General features: G+C 39.7%; 2 protein-coding genes and 1 non-coding gene across 3 annotated transcripts in view; 1 reads left to right on the top strand and 2 right to left on the bottom strand.

Moving 5' to 3' along the window:
• LOC145438653 (protein mono-ADP-ribosyltransferase PARP14-like) overlaps positions 1–17,353 on the bottom strand; it is a 362,844-nt gene that overhangs the window by 306,907 nt on the left and 38,584 nt on the right. The window lies entirely within an intron of this gene.
• On the top strand, positions 1,509–15,475 carry LOC145438647 (uncharacterized). The gene is made up of 9 exons (XM_080315994.1): positions 1,509–1,802; positions 3,230–3,434; positions 4,287–4,510; positions 6,244–6,418; positions 6,936–7,124; positions 9,494–9,671; positions 11,289–11,479; positions 12,441–12,486; positions 12,779–15,475. Exons 1-9 carry the CDS (start codon positions 1,626–1,628, stop codon positions 12,834–12,836), a joined length of 1,443 nt encoding a protein of 480 aa, XP_080172120.1. The 5' UTR covers positions 1,509–1,625; the 3' UTR covers positions 12,837–15,475.
• Trnar-acg (transfer RNA arginine (anticodon ACG)) lies at positions 6,527–6,599 on the bottom strand. Its single transcript has one exon. It is a non-coding gene; the product is annotated as a tRNA-Arg (tRNA).

Genomic DNA, 17,353 nt, shown 5'->3' with positions numbered 1-17,353 from the left:
GTTCACGTTCGCGTTCTGCGTGTGAACCTCGGAAATTTAGAGGTTCACGTTCACAAACGAACCTTGGTAGGTTCTGGACTGTGAACCTTTTTCATATATAACAATTTTCACTTCATTATAACAACTTTGGTTGAAATTTATTGCATTTCAACCGCAGGCCACTCTATGCATGGCGCTGGCAGCATAAAAAATCAACACTAAACGAGCATACACCTTGGCAATCTCAAAAATTTTACTTGATTTGTTACAAAAGTTTGCTCGAAATATCCAGTTTCCGTTTGTGAATATTTAGTGACTCTCTGCTGTGAGATTCACCCGCAATCACACAACACCAAGAGGGAATTACACTACATGTAGGCAGTCAGCGAATGATGGTTATTCAACAAATCAATGAAATTGATATCGTTGTTTTATGTAAAAAAATCTGGCATGTGTAGGGGTTAATCTTGACTTCATATGTTTAATGTATCATAAAAACCAAATCCGTGTGATTGGGGTGTTGGCTACCGCCGTATAACTTGTTATTGGGATAATCGGTAGCAAGTATAGAAACCCGTTTTACACCTTCTCAATAACAACATAGCAATTCTCAGATGTCGAATACATTGTCCAGTCTGGCCTAGACCGTTAGGCGTAAGCTTATATTCCCTTGCAAGTCCTCGTCGAAAGAGTTGGCAAAGCGACGGAAGATATTGATTTTATAGTATTATATCATTTGATTACCCCAGTTGATACATTTGGCGACGTTTGAAACGTCAATATTTACTTCAGCATTGTGGAATTATGTGGCCCGAGTCGTCGCTAGGCATCGTGTACAACTGTACATTAATATAGGCTATCACTTCACTGAAATGTAGGGTTGGAATTAGCAATATGAGGTTCATGAGGTTCACGTTCGCGTTCACACAGAACCTTTCAAAAAGCTTCGCGTTCACACGAACCTGAACCTTTTAGAGGTTCACACCATCCCTACTAGCAATGCAAATGTTGAACCTGCATATCGGATTATTACATCTAACCAATACCTAACCAAACGCCACATGTGAGATCGTCAGTATCCCAAAAGTATTTTATTTATACCCATAAAATTGCATTCATACCAATTAGAAGATTGCGGGCATTCATACCAACCAAAAGCAGCCCTCTATGACGTATTGAGTAGAAAACTGACGTTTAGAAAAGCTTCGCGACCCACCAATGGGACACGACACACCGGTTGGAGAGCACTGTTCTAAACATTGCAAGCTAACGCTATAGCCTTAGCCCTAACGCGATTAACAACATAAGCGAAGCTTAACTGTAACTAAACCTTACATATGCTAACCAAAACCAACCCTAACCTTAACACAGTCTAACCTAACCCAACACAACGCACTATTTTGAATGCCTGTAGCTATTTCGAATGTATCAGTTTGTGACACTCGTTAATTTGACACTCGATATATTTCCTAGATGTGACTGGTGTTGAATTTTGAGATAACGTCTTCACTTATAGATATTCAAAGATATATATTGTCAACTGCTTCAATTCATTTCTGCCTCCAGCAATATCTATCGAGAACAGTATAGGCTACAGCCGATAGAGGCGTATAGTCCATTACAATCTAAGGAGCCCGCAAGAACTCATGAGCCTTTACAACCGCGTGGATGAACTAGAGCAATTGAACGATTCCAAATCGCGTCAACTTGCTCGGGCCGAGTCAACGATTGATACTTTGAAGGCCAGCAACGACTCGTTGCGGAGAAGCTACGATCGAGATTTACAGAACATGAAAAGCGACAACACAGCCATGCGCGAAAAGGTGCGAAAGAATACGCTAGGAGAATGTTAATTACAGGGATATCTAGTCTAGATATCCCTGGTTAATTATTGTAAAATGAACGTTTCCCAAAACCCCAATTTTCCGTTTAAGATATTCTTGCGGCATTGATGAACCCATCACTGTTAGAAGCAGTAACATATGCCAGCGTAGGCCTATATGCGAAAATCTACGAAAACAAAGAAGTTGTCATTGCGCAGTAGGGTTGTTCAAAAATAACTTTTTCTCTTCATCTTTTTGCACCTATTAGCTAAAATCGTTAGATTGGCTAAAAAAATTCGATTAGAGTTTAAAAAATTTGAATTTATCATGAAAAAATTTAAAAAGTTTTTTACAAATGGCTAACCCATTGTCAAGTTGTCTATAAAACTATGCAAAGCAAATTTGACTCAAATTCCAGCTGGTAGAAGTGAAGTTATTCAAGTTTTTCAATAATATAATTCTTGAATTACGCACAGTGAATACTATATTTTCAAATCCACGATTTTCAGCTCCAATAACTTCGCTTCTACCAGTGGAATGTGCTGCGCATTTGTTACATTAGACTACTTTACAATGCCATGGGGTGGACAGTCAAATTTGAACAAAAAATTATAGTAAAATAAAAGTTTTCAAACTCTGATAACTTCACCTCGGGATTTGGTCAAATTTGGTATGCAACGTCTTTTAGCCAACCTAACAATTTTAGCTAGTAGCCGCGAAAACTGAATAAAAATAAATATTTTTGAACAGCCCTATTTTTCAGTAGAGTAACGAAGCAGTCCTACATTTTCGGGGTTTTCAAGCAGTTTTGCCTACTTTCACTTGTTACTTGAGAGATTGCGTTTTTAGAGTGCTTCCAGTTCTATTTGAAGAGTGTTTAGGCAAAACTACATAGTACATACTTTTTACAGTTTGGATTTGGAACGGTAGAAAATAGTTTACATCACTGCCATTATGAAAGTGTCAGGCGAGGGTCGAGTCAGAGTCCAACTCATTATGGCGACCGTTCAGTGTTCAGTGTTCAGTGTTCAGTTCAACCCGGTTCAACCCACGTTTTTCAACTCTGCTCCAGTGATATAGAATGGCTCGCATTCATAATAGAGTAATTTTTCTCAGTCTTAACAGTTTTTGACCCTACTTTCCAATTATCAGGACTGATAGACCATATACCAATAATGTGGTGACTTCACTATCCTTCGAAGCTACAATGAAATGTCTGTTTTTGCCGTCCCAGTTTCGAGTCATATGACTTGATAGAGTCATGCACAATCGCTTGAGTTGAGTCACCAAAAATTCGCGACTCAAGTCGGACTCGAGTCGAGTCATTTAATTGACATTATCATCAGATCAAAACAACATAAGATTGCGATTTAATAAAATGATTGGATACAGCTGTGGTCGTAACATATCTTACGTTGAATTCACAGGTGGATCGTATGAAGGAGTTATCCGCTGAAAACCTTCTCCTCGCCGCAGACGCGGCCGACTTGCAAGGGGAGCTCACCGAGCTTAGAGAGGAGGCGAGGTCGCTACGCAATCGCTGTTTCGAACTCACGGAAGACAACAGAACTTTGAAGGTTGAAGTTCGGGACTTGCGGAGACACATCGACTGTCTGAAGGGCAGGCCTGCCGGTAGGCTTGTTCGGATTTCTTGATTAGCGGATAATCCGAGAATTATCAACGAAAGACTCAAATACCTCAGCTTCGACTATTTGGAATTGAGTCAAATTTGTTCTGCATCGTCTTTGAAGACAATTCAACAATTTCATGGGGTTGACAGAAAAATTTGAAAGTTTTTTTAATTTTCTCTAATAAATTAAAATTTTTAATTGGCTCTGCGACGGCTTATGCTTGTTATAATTGAACCAAATTTGGTGAGCAGCGTTTTTTAGGGTAACCTGACAGTTTAGAATGGCTGAAATCCGGAAAAAAATATTTTTGAACACCCCTATTGGAGAACCAGATAATTCTAGTTGTCCAATTATAGAGTAATTAGAGCGAACTGCTGGCGATCAAATTCTAGTCTAATTTGTGAAATGTCACTATGCTCTAATTTTAATTCCAATCGAATTTTAGGTTTTTCCTGAAGATGCTGCATGAGAATTGTATAGTACGAATATAGCTCGGTGTACAGACATTTGCCATTCTCGTGCTTATGAAGATAAACTTTCAGTAATTCAGTAATTCTAGTTCTAATCTAATTTGGAAAAAAAGCTGTGTAATTAATATGAACTGAAATTGAATTTTGATGTAGGCCCTATCTGTTTACAATTCTAGATTTAATTCAGGGTTCCAGTTTGTGCGTATTCAGCATTTCTAATTCTAATCTAATTCGAAAAAAAACTACGTAGCTATAATTGTAATTCTAATCCAATTTACAAAATAAAAACTGAAAAATTTCTACTTGTTTATCTCATGGTAGCATAACCCACTTCCGTTCTAGGCTTTTGTAAGACAAAACTAACGGGTTCTGTCTCTTCTTAGATCCTCGACAAGAGCTACTGGATAAGATAGAATACTACCAGGCCGAACACGACCGTCTCTTGGACGAAGTACGAGTGATGAAACGACGCTTGGGCGAGGTAACCCCGAAAAGCCCACGCTCAAGAAGCCCGGCGGCGAGCCCGAGAAGGGGCAAAAACAGAAGCCCTTACAGGGAGGCCAGCAGTCCGAGGAGGAATTCGCCCAACAGAGGACAATCTTCCAAGGTACATATCGCATATATCCGAGTATTTACTGAACAGAGGCGGTCAGTAGGGTTGTTCGAAAATAACCGGATGGTTGGAATTGAGCCAAATTTGATATGCATCGTTTATTTTAGACGACTTCATGGGATTGACCGTAAAATGCTAAATATTTCAACTCCAATAGGTTCGCTTCTACACGTTGGGATTGATTCGAATTTGGTGTGCAGCGTATTTTGAGACTAATTAGAGCGAAACGACGGTAATCTAATTATATTCCAATTTGTGAAACGTTTCCATGCTCTAATTTGTATTTGAATATTATTTCTGGTTATCCTGAAAATGCTACAGAATAACTGTATAGTGCGGAACGAGCCAAGCTTGCTTATGTCAATATTATCTGCTTTGATATGAACTTAACTTTGACTTTATTTCCAAGTTTTTGCGAATACAGTAGAAGTCAATAGAGGTAGAAGTAATGCCGGAAATTTTTACTCAAGTATTATGAGTAATATTAAATGTAATTGGAAAGTCTATACACACTGAAATGAACCCGAATATTTTCGACTGACATTCGTCAGAGGTAATCGTCATGAACTAGTCAGCAACGATTACCCCTGACGAGTGTCAGCTGAACATATTCCGGTTTATTTCAATAGGAATATACTATTCAATTGTGTATTGAAGTTCTATACCTCCAAGAAGCTCTTAAAGTATTAAGCGCAAGAAGGGAGAGATTATGTTGGTTTATGTTTACGTGAACGTGATTCATTCTTATTCCATACAGAAGGTATCGTAAATATATCGTCCTACACACAGCGGCATGTCGTCCACAATTCTGTGATCTGGTACTCGGGTTTACCTTATCTGAGTAAGAGTGTATTAATCAACCGCACGAGATCAAGTTTTTAATGATAATCCAGAGCGGTTTGCTACGTGACAAAACCACGTTTGTCTTATTTCAAGATGGATTAATAGAGTATAAGATACTTTGATTCAGTGGTAACGGTTGCTGTGTGTTCTCGCTTTTCAAAGCAAACAAACAATCTGATGTATATATTCGTGTGTAAGGATATACCCAGGGACTCTACTCACAGATTTGATAAGCGTGCTACTGTGTTGCGCGGTTATAGTGCATGTCCTAGTTTGACAACTAGAAAGTTTTTAGCTGTTCCAGATTAGATTAGAATTAGAATTATAGCTACACAGTTTTTATTTTGGAATTCGACTTTTTGAATTCGCAAAGACTTGTAAATCGAATCAAGTTCAGTTCGTATCAAATCGGAGTTCGTTCAAATAAGCGCATGAAAAGCAAATGTCTGTACGCCTAGCTTGGCTCGGTTCGCACTGTAGTTCTCCTGTAGCACTTTCAGGATAATCTGAAATTAGGTTAGAATCAATATTACAGCACATAAAGACTTCACGCAGGCCTGGACAGCTAGATAATTTTATAGCTGTCTAGTGTGTCTAGTTATACTAATTACACCGAAATTACGATAATCAAATTCTATTCTCATTTGTGAAATGCTTCTTTGCCCTTATTTTAATTCTAATCTAATTATGCTTTCCTGAAAATGCTACAGGAGACCTGTATAGTGCGAAACGAGCCAAACTTGCTGCACATACATTTACCATTCTCGTGTTATGACAATGGACTCTGATTTGATAAGAAGTGTACTTATTCAATTTTCAAAGTTTCACGTTAACAAGACACTTATTACGTATCATTGATGATGATTGATGACCTATACTTTCAGGGAGTTCGATTTAGCGACGAACAGCCAGAGAGGACGTCGGCAGGTGACGCACTTGCGGCTGTAACTGCGACAATGCAAGCCGCCGACCGTGTCATGAAAGATAAGTCCATATCCTCATCTGTCGCGCTGAATCTGAGAGACCTGACCATGGACAGATATCAGAAACACATGGAAGGTAACGCATTGCTACTCTTGAAAGGCCGTTTTAGCAGGCATGTAGCATGTAGCATCTTATTTCTTAACTTTGACGACATATGTCTCACCCAAACGTAAAACAAAGAGGCGAGCACGCCAGGAGTCGAACCTGGAATCTTCTGATTCGTAGTCAGACGCGTTATCCATTGCGCCACGCGCCCGCACATCCCCCTCTGTTTTAATATGCATTAAGTATGTGTCGCGGTTGTTGTTATTACAACCATATGGTCGAAACTTGAGACTCGATGTACTAATGTGACATGCTATTCTCTCGTTGACTAACGCACGGCGCTATATTTTGGATGCAATGGCATATATCCCATGCACAATATACAATAAAATTTAATATTCATATTTAAATTAACCCCAATATTTTTGACTGACACTCATCAAGGGTTTTCATCAGCAACTAGTAGAGAGAGAATGGGAAAGAACATTGCATATCAACAAACGTATAACCAAATATGATTAATAATAACAATTCTTGGAATTCTCAGGAGAATCACCAGATTCGCCGCGCTCCATCGACAGCGACAACACGGAGATGTTGCTGAAACCGCCCAAGCTCGAGACCCGCGCGAAAATGTCTTCTTGCGCGCGACACGCGGATCTGTCGGACGACGAGGACAGCGAAGAGTTCAACGAATCGAACAGACCGAGGTTCACGAACGGAATTGGCAGAAATAGTAAGGGATATTACGTGTAATATAATGGCTAATATATATTATCTGGGGATGTTAGATGATATGATGATGGAGAAACTCACACACTGTAAATGCAAGGGTGGGAAATGGAAATAGGTGTATTAAATAAAATTATACGATATAGCGAGGGTGCTAGGTACTGGTGTTTGCTTTCACGCCCATTCAAAGTACGTCAATTGTTAATGTATAGTCCATGGATGTGGTGGATTCCGTTTATACGTGTGTATTACCTTTTTGCGTCCACTCCACGTTATATGACTCCATAGTTTGAAGACACTCTTTGAGGTACAAAACTTCAATATACAAATGAATGCCATATCCATATCGCAATAAACCCGAATATTTCGGCTGAAGTTCGTGTGAAAAAATAGTACATTGAGGTTAAGCTATCTGTTCGCTTCGATAATTCGATTTTTCATTTCGGTGACGTTATATTTAGTGACACGAATGTTCAATTGTTCATATGTGATGTTTTTTTCGCATTCTCTACTAGTTGCTGACGATCACCCCTGACGAGTGTCAGTCGAAAATATTCGGGTTTTTTACCCACTGGAATGCGCGTGAACGCATCATTTTGAACCGTTTTTTCATCCATATTTCCTGATTTTCCTGTAGCAGTAAGTAATAATTCAATTAGCCAACTGGAATGAATGATCTATAGTTGTCCAATGTCCATTAATGTCCAAGAAACGAATATCGATAATATGTCAAAGACACGCGACAAGGAATTTCATCGGTTTGCAATTCGTTTTCAAACTTATCATTTGTCTCCCGGTAATAGTATCAATACTTGTAATTGACGAAAGATTAGCGACGGGTTGTTTCTCTTTATGAATAACGCTGTGTTATTTCAAACACGCCACGCGCTTCCCGTAATCTCGTCTGTCGGCGACTTAACAACTTCACCCTTTCAAACTTCAACTGACAATTTCTAGGTCAACAAACCCGACGCCATTGTGTATTGTCCATATTTGCTCGTGTATATCATAATAGTAGTTAAAGGCGAGCAATTCGGCGTTGTATCTAGAGTCGTGAATCGTGATACGTTGGCAATACTTTCACGGTTCTTTGTCGTGACTAGTATTCTCACCTTGTTACATAGATGACCTGTGGTTATACTAGATTTGACAGCTTTGAAAAAGTACTCTACAAGGTAGACTCAGGGATATATAGATATGTATAGTATAGTTCTATATATCCCTGGGTAGATTATGTCGAGAGGTCGCATACTCTCAGAAGTTAATTCAAGGTTGCTATTTTCCGAATTGCAAAATGTATCGTCGTGATTAACGCTATATTCCAATGCAAATATAGATGGAATCTTCGAAAACATATTCAATTACCGTGGCACCGGAGCTATTTCACGCCTGGAATTGATGCAAACTTATATCAAAATACATTTCAAAATCCAAACTATAAAACGCAAGCAGTTTTGGCTAAAAACGTTCAGGTATACAGAAGCGGAAGTAGTTCAAGAACGTAACGATCCAAGTTGTGCAAATAGCCAAGGGGTTGCCAACCTTTAGGCCAAAGGGACACATGCAATTAACGAACTATTGCGCCGGCCACTTGAATATAGATGACCTTTCTTTAGTCGCCATATAGGAGAGAGCCGGATTAGGTAATGGTGAAAACGGGAGTTAACTTATTACGCATCAAAATCGATAACATAAATATCATCAAAACTCAGTGTGCCAGACGCGCGAGAATTTGTCATAATGGTTAACAAATGAATTCGGTGAATGTATTATTAGTTGCATATATTGCGGGTCGCCTTCGTGTGCCGATGGTCTCAATTTGCAAGGACAGGACTATTCGGCGCATGCACATATAAATATTGAAGGTTTCGGTCAACATGCGTCTACTATTTGATGCCAAGGTTTCATCGCCGACGATCTTTCGGTGAGCGGACAAGCGAAGTCGCATGTTGGACGACACGTTCTCTCATAATTACTAATATAGTTGGACTCGACTCTGTAGATTAGGCGTATTTCTGAATTTCATGAGGTATTTTGATATTAAATGCAAGAAATCGAGTGTTACTAAACCGGGCGACCAGAAATTTCAAGTTAAATAAATTGCCGCGATTCTACTTTGTGGTAATATACGAAGAACTACGAAAATATGGCTTGACTCTGGTCTCATAATTGCGTTGGAACTGATATTTTAGTCATCAACATACCAAATATCGCGGTTAGGCTAATCAGATTTTTGGTTGGCCTCACGAGTTTACGATATATTACCTTGGAAATTAATTTTTTGACAATATAACTAATTTCGAAAATTACCTCGCGGGCCACACTTGGCCATACTTCCATGTCATACCGCTTCAAAATAGTTTTGATTTTCAGGGTCTCCTGGCCGTTCAGGTGAACGCAGATCGAACGGAGGAAGAATAACACCCACCTCAAGATCGCGGTCTACTTCTCCTGCTCTGGGGTCGCACGGATATCGGTCTCTGAGCCCACGAGGACGGCCTGTACCCCAACCGCGTGGGTCGGGAGATAAACCAAAGAAACCGCACACTGAGTAAGATATTGTTCCGCCTTCACTGCTTCCTTTCGAGAGCTTGAATCGGGTGCTGTGTCGGTTGCGGAGTGATTTGAGGCATAAGGGGACTAGAGTGCGGTGTTGTCGTTGTTGTGTCAGAGCGTTATTCTATGACCTATATTATGCTTTCTGAGGTGCAGACCTTCAGTACGGCCCCCTATCGGCCAACCTATGCTTCTGTAAGACAATGCTTGCACCAGTGGTTCAAAAACTTTTTCAGCGAGTGGCACATTAGAATACTCATTAAACCCCTGACAGCACACTTACAAGAGAAGAAAAGTTGCTGTAAGACCTGTTTCCACGTGTTAATGCGATGGATGAGCTTTCTTGTACGAAACGAGGCTACAGTTGTTTGTTTGTGCTATTCGTGGTATTTGTCCACTACAATGGTCATTTACACCAGGTCGATTGTCTTTATTTTGATTCCGTATCTGCCCGTAAGGCCCGCTACGGCTTTTATAAGACACCGTTTGGCGAGGAGGAGCCTAGATGAACCTACAACACTTGGACAGGAATTCTGGAGTCGGCCACCTGCATTTCGTCATCGATTCCAAGCAGATTCTCTCATTTACATCATTTCATTTCCGTAAATATAGAAAAGCCATGTTCACAAATGGTCGTTTCGTAAAACAATGAGCTGCTGTTCTTCTGCAGAATAATTGCTTGATTCATTGTTACCGACAATGCCATGATTGGTTTCATCGTTACTTGAGGTTGTTCATCAGCTGTGGAGCTGTTACGGCGCTGTGAGGTCGCACGTGCTTGCTTGTAAAAAAAGACACGCGTCCTTATTTGAAATATTTACGCAGTTCTTCTCCAAAGTTCCAAAAGCTTCACAGCACACCTAAGAATTTGTTGTGGCTTGTGTCACACTAATGTGCCGCGTCACATGGTTTGGGAATCGCTGTCTTATGCGGGTCGGATGGCAATGAGGAGCCTCATAGATATACCTCCAGAAGGCCTACACGAGAAGTAATGCCGGAACGACCTAAACTCGCAACCTATCGTTAAGTTATCGTAGGTCCCGATTTGTAGCTAGGGTTGGTATTACAGTTGTGGTTAGTTTTGGTGTGGGAATTCCACATGCTCCGGTGTCGCACGCTTCGACGTCGGGCAACCGATGAAAATAGATCTCAGCCGAGCCATCTCGCGGTTGTAAAGTTTTCTTCGCTATATAGCACTTAACAATGGATTGATATAAAATATCTGACAGTAGCAAGTAACGAAGCGAGAGACGTACGCTATAGTTCCGCTACCAATCACAGTTGGGCAACTAGAAATTTTCAAATTTTCGTAATTAGATTAGAATAACGGAATTCACGGAAACTTGAATTAAATTACGATTTTGAAAGAAATATTGCAAAAATCATGTCAAGTTCATATCAAATCAGAATTCTTTCCCATGCACATCAGAAAGACAATGTGTGTACACCAAACTTGACTCGATTTTCGCTATACAATTGTCATGTAGAATTTTTAGGGTATAGCAACATTTTACAAATTGAATTACTTAGATTAATGACATTTTGCTCTATTAAGTCTAATTATACATCAAAAATTATCCAGTTTTCCTATCAGCAAACTGTTATTTGACAGATACCCTCCCGAGATTCACAGAGCACTACCGAGGAGAGCTTTCGCTCCCCGAAACCCGTCTGATCTTAGGCTCGGATATTCCATCAAGTTCACGAGACCGGGCGGCAAGATGAGCCGTGGCAATGTGAAGTACGTCGGTCACTTGCCGGGGAGGTCCGAAGTGTTCGTGGGCGTCGAATCTGACGACCTCGGTAAGTTGAGACAGTTGATAGTGCAACCATCAAGCTAGATATTACCGCGGAGTCTGTGACGAAGAGAGCTATATAATTGATTTTACGCGTTCCACAGCGGCGTCCCCAGTAGCAGAGTTAATTAGGCTTATGATATGTCCTCTTTTGGAAGAATTTGTCCTTTTTTGTCGAGAAAAGTGCATGGTCCTCCGTGGACGCTCAAAAAGTGCCCAGACGTCCCTTTTTCCCGGATCTCGATTTAATTGTTTATACTTTCAACAAGACTTTAATGCGGGACGTCGTATTTCTTTCCAAAAAAATACTGTAGCCATGAATCATGCTGAATTGCTGGTTTAAAAACGGTTTTTCAACAAATTGTCCTACCAGCCTGCCTAATTGTTATTGCAAACATTGTTCGGCGTTCCATTGTTCGGCGTTCTCCGTAACATCTGAGCCTTTTTACATGCGGGGATCTGTCGCAATTTTTCGAGCGCAACTTCCAACTTAACGGATATAGAGTTGGATCAGTTCCGTGCATCTTGACGTATGCAATATGTATAATAATTTAAATGATATTTTGTGTACATAAATTAACAAAGTCGTTGTAAATGATCATTCCTTTTCGGCAAAAGTTAGGGGAACCGCGAAGTATTCATGGGGGCGGAATTTGAGAACGAAATTTGATTTATTATTCTTGTAACTTTTCCTTGCAACTATCAGAGAAGTGAAAAAGATCGTCAAACTCAAACGTAACAATGTAATTTCGTTTTACTTGACGGCAAAAACTGTCCTCTTTTTGGTTGCTCAAAATATCGTAGGTCTAGTGTTAGACATCTAGAACATTGCATCGATTCAGCGTATGGTCATTTATGAGGGATTTTAATACTCCCCAGCTCTACCAATCAGTCGGTTTTGGATTTTAACTTTGTGAAATCATTTCATTTCTACCCTATGTATACCTCAAATTGTGTTTTTAATCCAGACGGGAAACATTGCGGGACTTTCCAGGGAGTGAAGTATTTTAGCTGGTAAGTTCAACGGTTATCAATCTCGGCGATAAAGATATATTATCTTCATGCGATGTAAAACTGGCGTTATTTTGTTTGTGGTCGCATATAACGCACATATTTGAAATTCCACACCAGCCATACTGTAATGACATTATAACGTGTCATACTCTAACCTAATACTATATTCGGATTCAAATTATGCAGGTATACTCGATTTTGGAACTCCTAATGGTACTCCTCGTATTCGTATTTCCGATCCCCGGACGCAAACCCAAATTTTTCAGTCTTCAGCTCTCTCTCTTTTCGACAGTTCTCCGAACCGCGGGATTTTCACTCCCTTCAGCAAGATCATCATGGCGTACGAATGAGGAAATTGACTGGACAAGCTCTTCCAAGTCGCTTATTTAATTCTTTTTTAGGTCAATTGCGACACTTACGTCGCCTAACCTTTCAAATAATCGCCTCGTATCGCTCGATAATTCGAGGCTGCGTTGCAAATGTCCTAATACATAAGCGCAGTTCAATATATTTATCAAGAAGACTAATTATATGTGCATTTCGAAACGCCTCGTGCTTCTAATTCCGTAAATGACACGATACAGGCAGACCGCAGACAGGTCCGCCTTGCGGTTACGAATTTCGTGCCGAATAACAACGTTTCGTGTTTGTATTTATAACATATTCGTCCGCGATTATACGTACTAACTCTCTTTGATCAGTAGCTATTTACTCTCGACTTACGACGAGATAAACGCGCGTGTAATGAGTCAATTTGAGAACACATCCGTTTTGTCGGAAGCCAATTCGAGAAAATTGCATTTTATATAAACTTGATTTCTTAATAACCTCAATCAAAATCGATATGATAGCTGTACCATCGTAATCAAGCTATGACTCGTATGGCATCAGGGTTAATGGCGCAGTAAACATTAGAGTTCTCATTCTCCGTCACCTTTAACAGTATTTATCAATGCGCAGAACATCGAGGAAAAACACTATAATTTATGAAATCGTTGTCGTTTTTGTGCAACAAATTACCCTTTTTAATGATTTGACTCCAGCATTTCGGCTTAATTTGTGACATCCTGTGGTGATTTTCAGCATTCCTATTTGATTTGATTCCTATTTGTATAGCTGTCGTTTGTTAATCGCGCAGGCGAATACATATCTTTTAATTCAGTGTTATATACCCTCCGTAGAAAGTACCGATTTGTTGTAGAGTGTCTCTTACGTAGAACGAAACAATAAGGCACGCTCAATCTCCACTGTGACGCTATGTTTAATAGAAATGTTGCGTTTATGTAGAAAATTCCACCTTAGCGAATTGTTATAGGTCAAATAAGAGTTGTAAATAGCTAATTAGACGTAAGTGAACGGCCTCCAAATGTCATGTCATAGCACTGATAAAAGTCCGGTTGATTCAGAATATGTCCGGAACGGGAGATAGATTTGATGGCCGCTCAATAAATGAGATATAAATGAGATAATAAATGAGATATATCACTTGTCTTGATCAATATCAACTGTGCTAGTTTCTACGTACGTGTTTCAAAGCCAATAATTCACTGTATTATGTCATTAGGTTTCTGTGTATATATCCGGCGTCAAGTTGCCAATGTAGACCTTGTAGCTCGTGTCGTTATGCTGTAATTATAGTATGGCGGTATAGTATAGATTTCATTTTACCCTCATAGGCCTATTGCTATTTCTGCGACGTTTTTTGTACATAAATGTATCGAGTATACTGTTTGTAAATAGGGAGGCTTTTTGCACGTAACAAATTAGGTATTTTATAGCAAATTGAAGCTACTTACTTAGTATCATCTTCAACTATGGGCCATACATTCAATCCAGGGGCTCGTGAAGCTATCAGCATCGTCAATAGCATCTCGATCAGTGCATAACCACTGATGCGAGAACCATGCTTAGGGCTTACGTACGTCCAATCGTAAAATCTGTGTTATTGCATTAAATTGCGATGTCAACACTATATGGATTGCGTCGCTACGTCATCGAAAATAAAATAATGATAAATATCGAGATATCCATCAACCGATTTACTCAAGGCCGGGATTGAAATCGATGTTTAACGTACAGCGGCCTCGTGTCATGATCTGAAAGTTTCAGAATATCTCAAGCTATAACTGCGCCTAGTTGTTAAAGAGCGTTTTGACATACCAGCACGGATCTTCGAAAAGTAAAACCAATAATTAGGACACATATATTGAAAGTAGATGGCGAACAAGGACTAATTTCGGATTCAAAAACCACTAAATATTGTTGTGTCAGAATAACACTACGGTATTCGTATAGTACAGTGCCATTGTGTCTCGTTTTTCTGATAAGCATTCACCCTGGTTTAAGTGTTAACCATTAACCACCGGGCATATTTCCAGTCGATGCTCGACTAGCTAATTAAAGACGTAATGTTTTGACTGCGGCCATGCGGAAGCTTTCTGTAAACCAGTGTCGTCACAAAAAATGCGATAAATCTCAATGACATGACTGCGGCGTCAATAGCAAGGTCAAATTATAGCTTGTGACGAGCTTTGCCCTGAACTCGTTGATTATTATCCAAAGTAGCGCTGTAGTCTAGACTTGTTGCTACTAGACTTCACTGTATTGGACTTTGCTGTACATTTCTACAAATTGCTGGGCAATCAGTTACCTTGGTCAGTGGTCATGGTAATTAATGCTTATATGAATGTTCTATTGCTATATCATCCTATAATGATTCGTAGTCTTGTAATACAGCGCTCATTTGAATGGCACAGCATGATCGTGAATCGCACACAATTTTTCTTTTGTCAATTCGTTAACCTGCTTCGTGGGTTGTTCAATTTTCAAAATTTCTAGCATTAATATTTGGGCTATACTGATCAACTTACGAGGCACGTCTGAACTTATGGATTCGGCGTTTCGCATGTTAGTGAATTAGAACTTGTTTTGTATTTTGCTCCGAGTTTTTGCGATTTGTAGCGAGAAATAAATTTTATATATATTTGTACGACTTGATCTTTATTCTGCTCTTTTAGCAGCATTTGTTTAGATGATTGAGAGGCTGGCGGTCAGGAGAGGCAAGTTAGCCCGTCGTCAGGATAAGTAAAATGGATCAGGGGTGGTCAGTAACGAAGTAGTTCTACTCAAGTAAGTTTTGCCTATTTTCTCACGTGACAAACATTTTAGACTATACTTGTACTTCTACGTGACAATCTCAGTTTTCAGGCAAAACCAGGTCCAGAATACGTATTTTTTATTTACTTGGAAATCGCCACGTCTGCTTCTACTTTAGTAGGAATTTAAGACGTTACTTCGACTTGAGTAACGAACGATGACTTCTAAAAGAAAATTATGAAAACCATCAATGATTATATGAGATTGTACTGATGTTCGTCAATGACTAATTATGAACACTTTGCACCCAAAAATACGCAATTCGAGATATGTATTCTTCACGAATAAGGCGAAAGGAGCGGTGAGTCGGAGACGAGCCAAGCCTAACCCTGTGATATAGAGACCCGAGCTGAAAATTTATAGTAACTCATATCATTTAAATACCATGGCCGCACCGATTCCGAAAACCCAAATGTCGATAATGTCAAGCCATCAGAGACCTCTCAAAATCGCCAAGGAATGCGAAAATCGGCTTTGCATAAGTACACTGGTATCAAAGTGAAATAATAGGCTATAGACGTCGTGAACCGGCGGTGCAGTATGAATTGTGAAGTTGCGGCTGCCAACGTTGAGTATGCAGAGAAACTACATTCTTCCGTAAGCTACTTTGGAAGAGTGCAAATGTGAAAAGAATCAAGTCGTCAACTGAATCAGCTAACCTTTTGGGATTTATTTATTTGGGACTCCGAATAGTTGTGTAGTTTGTGACTTGTTAATGTGGATAATAGTTGACTACAGTTTCTGCGCTATCTTGCGTAACAGGAACTGTTGCTACTTGGCCTAATAATTTAATACCAATCATAGCTGGTTTGTAGCCACAGAGAGCCTACTTCATTTATAAAGGGTCTTATCAGTATCAGTTTAATTTCATCATTTCCCAAACACCACAAGACTGCGATATAATGAAAAGACAGGAAGGTGCCGAAACGACTTGGAGTAGGCTTTGAAATCAGACACCCGTCTGGGCCTAGGCGATGTAAATAAGAGTCTTGCAAATTGGATAAAAAGAAATAAGGGATAACATCAACGGAGTAATGATGAAAATAAATGACGCGTGTGTCGATAGACGGGGGTGATATGTCAGATCGATGTCCGGTAATCTTGAGTGCTGACTAGTATTGACTATAGATAAGCGGTTCTCAACCGCCGTTCAGTGGCACGTTTCCTGTCGGTCCGCCAAATATATTAGAATTTTATATCTCAACACAACAATTCAAGGAACTTGGACGCTATTCGAATAATTAGAGCATTATGATACCACAGCTAACTTGATTTAGATGTCAGGAACGTATTTATCCTAAAATTGATATATTTGAAGGTTAACCGGTCCACGACATTTCGTCTGAAGTTTTACCGGTCCGCGAGGTCAAAAAGGTCGAGAACCTCTGGACTAGAATTTAGATCGTATCGTATCGATGTAGAAAGAACTGATTTATGGATTTCACTCCATATATGATATAGCATCATCTGCATACAATGCTCAATAAAAAATTTCAAATTATCGCGGAGAACTTGAAAGAACAGAGGCTCATTACCGACGCAAATTAGGTATTCTGATATATGTCGTGATCGCTTTGATGCGCAAATTCGACAGTTTAACAAATTGCCACCACCGATTCTCCGGTGTAAATTTGTCTCCACTTCCCTCGATTTGATAGCGAAAGTACACCACGGAAGCTGCTCCCCGCGATAACACTTTTCGAATTCCAAA

Source organism: Botryllus schlosseri, chromosome 5 (genome assembly GCF_051294905.1).
Source record: "Botryllus schlosseri isolate E-star chromosome 5, Bs_hap1, whole genome shotgun sequence".
Classification (NCBI taxonomy): domain Eukaryota; kingdom Metazoa; phylum Chordata; class Ascidiacea; order Stolidobranchia; family Styelidae; genus Botryllus; species Botryllus schlosseri.
Note: the sequence above shows the minus strand (reverse complement) of the source record. Positions and strands in the feature narration are given on the sequence as shown.